Source organism: Cupressus sempervirens, chromosome 8 (genome assembly GCF_028749045.1).
Source record: "Cupressus sempervirens isolate cs-2001-9-10 chromosome 8, ASM2874904v1, whole genome shotgun sequence".
Classification (NCBI taxonomy): domain Eukaryota; kingdom Viridiplantae; phylum Streptophyta; class Pinopsida; order Cupressales; family Cupressaceae; genus Cupressus; species Cupressus sempervirens.
This window is the reverse complement of record NC_143125.1, coordinates 710,434,457-710,438,393: the sequence shown is the minus strand read 5'-3', so window position 1 is coordinate 710,438,393 and position 3,937 is coordinate 710,434,457. Positions and strand designations below refer to the sequence as shown.

The 3,937-nt window shown below is 35.7% G+C and overlaps 1 protein-coding gene across 1 annotated transcript; it reads right to left on the bottom strand.

The window, feature by feature from the left end:
• Positions 1-1,914: 1,914 nt before the first annotated feature.
• Positions 1,915-3,721, bottom strand: LOC149544399 (uncharacterized). The gene is made up of 3 exons (XM_089798834.1): positions 3,344-3,721; positions 2,951-3,154; positions 1,915-2,772 (listed from the first exon to the last, which is right to left on the bottom strand). The coding sequence occupies exons 1-3, from the start codon at positions 3,540-3,542 to the stop codon at positions 2,237-2,239; spliced, it is 939 nt and encodes a 312-aa protein (XP_089654960.1). The 5' UTR covers positions 3,543-3,721; the 3' UTR covers positions 1,915-2,236.
• Positions 3,722-3,937: the final 216 nt, after the last annotated feature.

Below are 3,937 nucleotides of genomic sequence, written 5' to 3'. Positions count from 1 at the left end.
TTTATTGTGGATTAAAATATGATATTATTATAATGCCTACAAAAATGAAATTACCCTAATAATTTGACTAGGGAGTGAATCAAGGATTTAAAGGTATATATTGTTTACCTTTTATCACCAAGTTAAGAAATTTTAATCATGCATTTTTTGTGGCCTGAAACACTGTGACATCTGATGTTAGAGTACAAAGGATAGAAGAAGATAACAATAATTAAAAATAAAATATTAAAAAAAAGCAATGGACATTAATTTTGAAACTACGCTAAACTTGGATTTGATACAATCGCTCAAATAACCTCTTCATAAGTGGATGTTTAATATGGTCTATAACTGTGAGTGTATTTACAAAAGTTTGAAGAATTTGAAAAGGATTTTGGAAGAAGATAAAGAAAATATTGATCACATTTCTAAAAGCATACTTCAAAGACTTTGACTCTAAACTTCAGAGAAAATAAGATTCTCAAGTGCTTACTATTGATGAATTGAAGACAAATTATGAACAAAGTATCAATAATATTATCAATCCATATATGTATAAAAAGGAAAAGTAGAGGAATATAAACAAAATAGATACAACATTAATGTGGTACAAGAACCATTACTAATATTTTAATGCTAAGGAAAAGGATATAAGGAAACAAATAGCTTTCTATGAAATAGGAAATGAAAATGTAAACATTTGTAAGTTCAATGATATCTCAAAAGTGGTCATAGCCCTAAAAGTGCACAAGGAAATTCAAGTGACTCGAGAGATACTTCCCAAAAAAGATAAAAAAATAGAGGATCCATGACATAAAGGTTCAAGAAACTAATTTTCATTTCAATTTCACATTATTTTGGTAATTCTAAAATAATTTCTTGTATATTATATTTTAAAATATTTTTTTGGATAGTTTCTTTGTAAGTGACCCAAGGATATACAAAAGGAATATTTATTCTAATTTGAATCCCTATGCAAAGGATCAACATTTGTTTGTTCTAATTCCCCCCCTTGCTTTGACAAGTGAGTGTGACCTAAACTAGAGCTATTTTGATTTTGGTCGTTTATATTTAATCTTATGTTTTAAATGGGGAGGAAAAGAAAGAATGGAGTAGATGGATCATGAATATAGTTTATCAAGGGGTTACTAATTTGAAGATGTTCTTTGTGACATTATTGCATTTGCCTCTTTTTATTTCATCTTGATGATAGATATCTATTTTCATAATGTGTGTGTGCATGTGACTCTCATCTTTATGTGACAATAAGTGTATATAAAATTTGTCTTGCTTTTGTGAAAAATTTAATTCTTGTGTGTTGTTTGTGAATACCTCATATTGATGGGTATTCGTTAGATTCTTTCTCTACTCGTTGGTTAAAAGCATATCCCATTGAACATATTAACATTATAAAAAAGGGATTAACCAAGGAGCCAATCTATTGACCAATAGTTATTAAAAATATCTTAAAAATAGGTTTTAAATTTAATCCCTCACATGCAATTTACAAACTCTTATCCAAACATTATGATTCAACAACACTATACATAATACTATAGATAATAATCAATGAACAAACTTTTTGTGAACAACTTTACCAATTTATCCCTCATTGAGTTGATGTCAAGATAATTAAAATCCAACTGATGTGATTTGACAACTCTATATGATAATACATATAAAAAGAAAGGAATGAATTTTGGATATTTTTAGCCTCACTAAATAAAGGTTGATTTCAATGTAATAACATCTATTCAATTTCCTGATTCTATTGTTCACCCTATATGATTTTAATTTTCATGCTTGTATTAATAATATTACATCCATAATTCATACATTAATTTTGAACTTCCAAAAGACATTTTACAATCAACCTTATCCTCACAATGTAATCTCTTGCACTTAATCTACATAATATGATTGAACACCACCATATAAAAGTACAAGTAACAATCAATTAACAGTTTTTTATCTTCATTTTTTGGGTCACTGAGTAAAGATTCCTTTCAATCTAATCTGACCCGAATGATTTGACAAGCCATATGATTCGATGCATTGATAATAATAATGCAGACGGAAATCAACGAACAAACTTTTTAACAGCCCCGTATTATAATCCACATAAAAACTTTAATCTCGCCTGTTCAATGTCTTAGTTTTATTATGCAGTACGCACACAAGATTATTATACGTTTGTTGTAGAAATCTAAGCCCCTTCCACTTTCTTACATTACGTAGGCGCATTATGATATGGGCATCACAGATTACTTTTGTTTGCCAAGATGGCAACATCAGAGTCCGTAGCAAAGAGACGAGACACTGCAAACTTGTCATCAGCCCCTTCCAAAACAGCGCCCACCTCAACGGGGCTCTCAAAGCCAGCTGAGTACGTCTGCCCCAGAACCCCGGTCACATGAGGGCTGAGCTTCGAGAAGTTAAAACTGAGCTGCAAGTGCGCAAAGCAGGCCTCTTCAGTGATGTCGAAGCCATGAACCCTTGACTCCTCCGCCGTAACGGGAACAACCCAGGCCGTTAGACTGAGCAGGTCAGCCACTCGCAGTTTTACAGCATTGAGATTGAGGAAACGCGTGATCTTGACCTTGACCGGGCTCAGTCGGTCCTCCCAAAGTGCGCCTTTGCGGGGAGGGAGGAGGACGCTTCGTCCATCCACAACGAGACTCAGCTGCTCCACGCCATCTTCCAACCGACCGACTTTCTTGGCCCCCACGAAGATCTCGTGGGATCCCAAGCGCATGCCGATCGACTTCACCCATGTCAAGTCGTGCTCCTGCTCTGAAACAAGTATAAAATTGTACTAGAGATAAATTGGTGTATTGATTCAACAGATAATGTTGACATGAGAATACTAATCAACTAAACGTATTTAACAATTTACAAATAAGATTCTAGAATGTAAAACATGCATCAATAAATTTAACTCGAAAATGGAGCAGACAAACTGAAAAATTACTAAATATCCCAATAAGCTGATCTTGCTCTTGGGTTGCGCTCTTGCCCATGAAGTGAGCGTTGATGTGCAGATCCGGGTCGGAGACAAGGCAGTAGTCGCGGTCCATTTTGCCGTGGAAATAGAAGACACTCCCATCACCGCCTACGAACCGCGGGTCGTGGCACACCGCACCAGGCTTCTCACACGCCGCGGACAAATTAGATGCTGCACAGTACACAACACTACATCACAGATCGATATAAGAAAGGAACCCTGATACAATATTTAGACTTATAGAATATAGGAAGGGGTTAAACCTTGTTTGCCACAAATCTCAAAGGAGAAGAAACACCTTTTCAAGGAAACAATCTGTCTAATTGATCTATTGTAAACATTATCGATTTTGCAACTTACCAGAGTAGTCCTTGTAGCATCTCGCCTTGCAGCGCCTGCAATTGAGGTAGCACCTCTCGGGACAGCCCGACGGACAGGGTTTTTGAAGTCCATAGCAGCTTTTGTACTTAGGTTTTGGCCAGCTGGCAAAACATCCCCTGGCTTGGGCAGCAAACGCTGCACAGACCATGATAAACAGTAGCAATTTTATGGACGCCATTGTCTGAGATTTTTAGTCGCTACAATACGCTGCAACTGGATTTTATAAAAACTTAGTTCTGTAAGGTAAGAGGATATACCTAGTAGGTTCAAGTCTCTCAAACAGTTGCACCAAACGTCTAGATCTTTCAGTTACTTGAATAGAACTTTGAGGACTCAATTCCCCTTGTTCTTGAGCCTAGTTCATAGTTATCGATCGATTTCCTTTAAAGATTCTATGATTCTTACAAGTCCAAGGATGGTGGGACACAAGACACTATGACCTATCGAGTAAGTTAGTACAATGATAAAGACCAGTAGAAAATAATTAGACAGAAACAACTTTTTTTTCACGTCTATGTTTCTGCATCTTAGAAAGCCTTCGGGGAATCAGTCTCCTTTGTTCTTAAGCGTAGT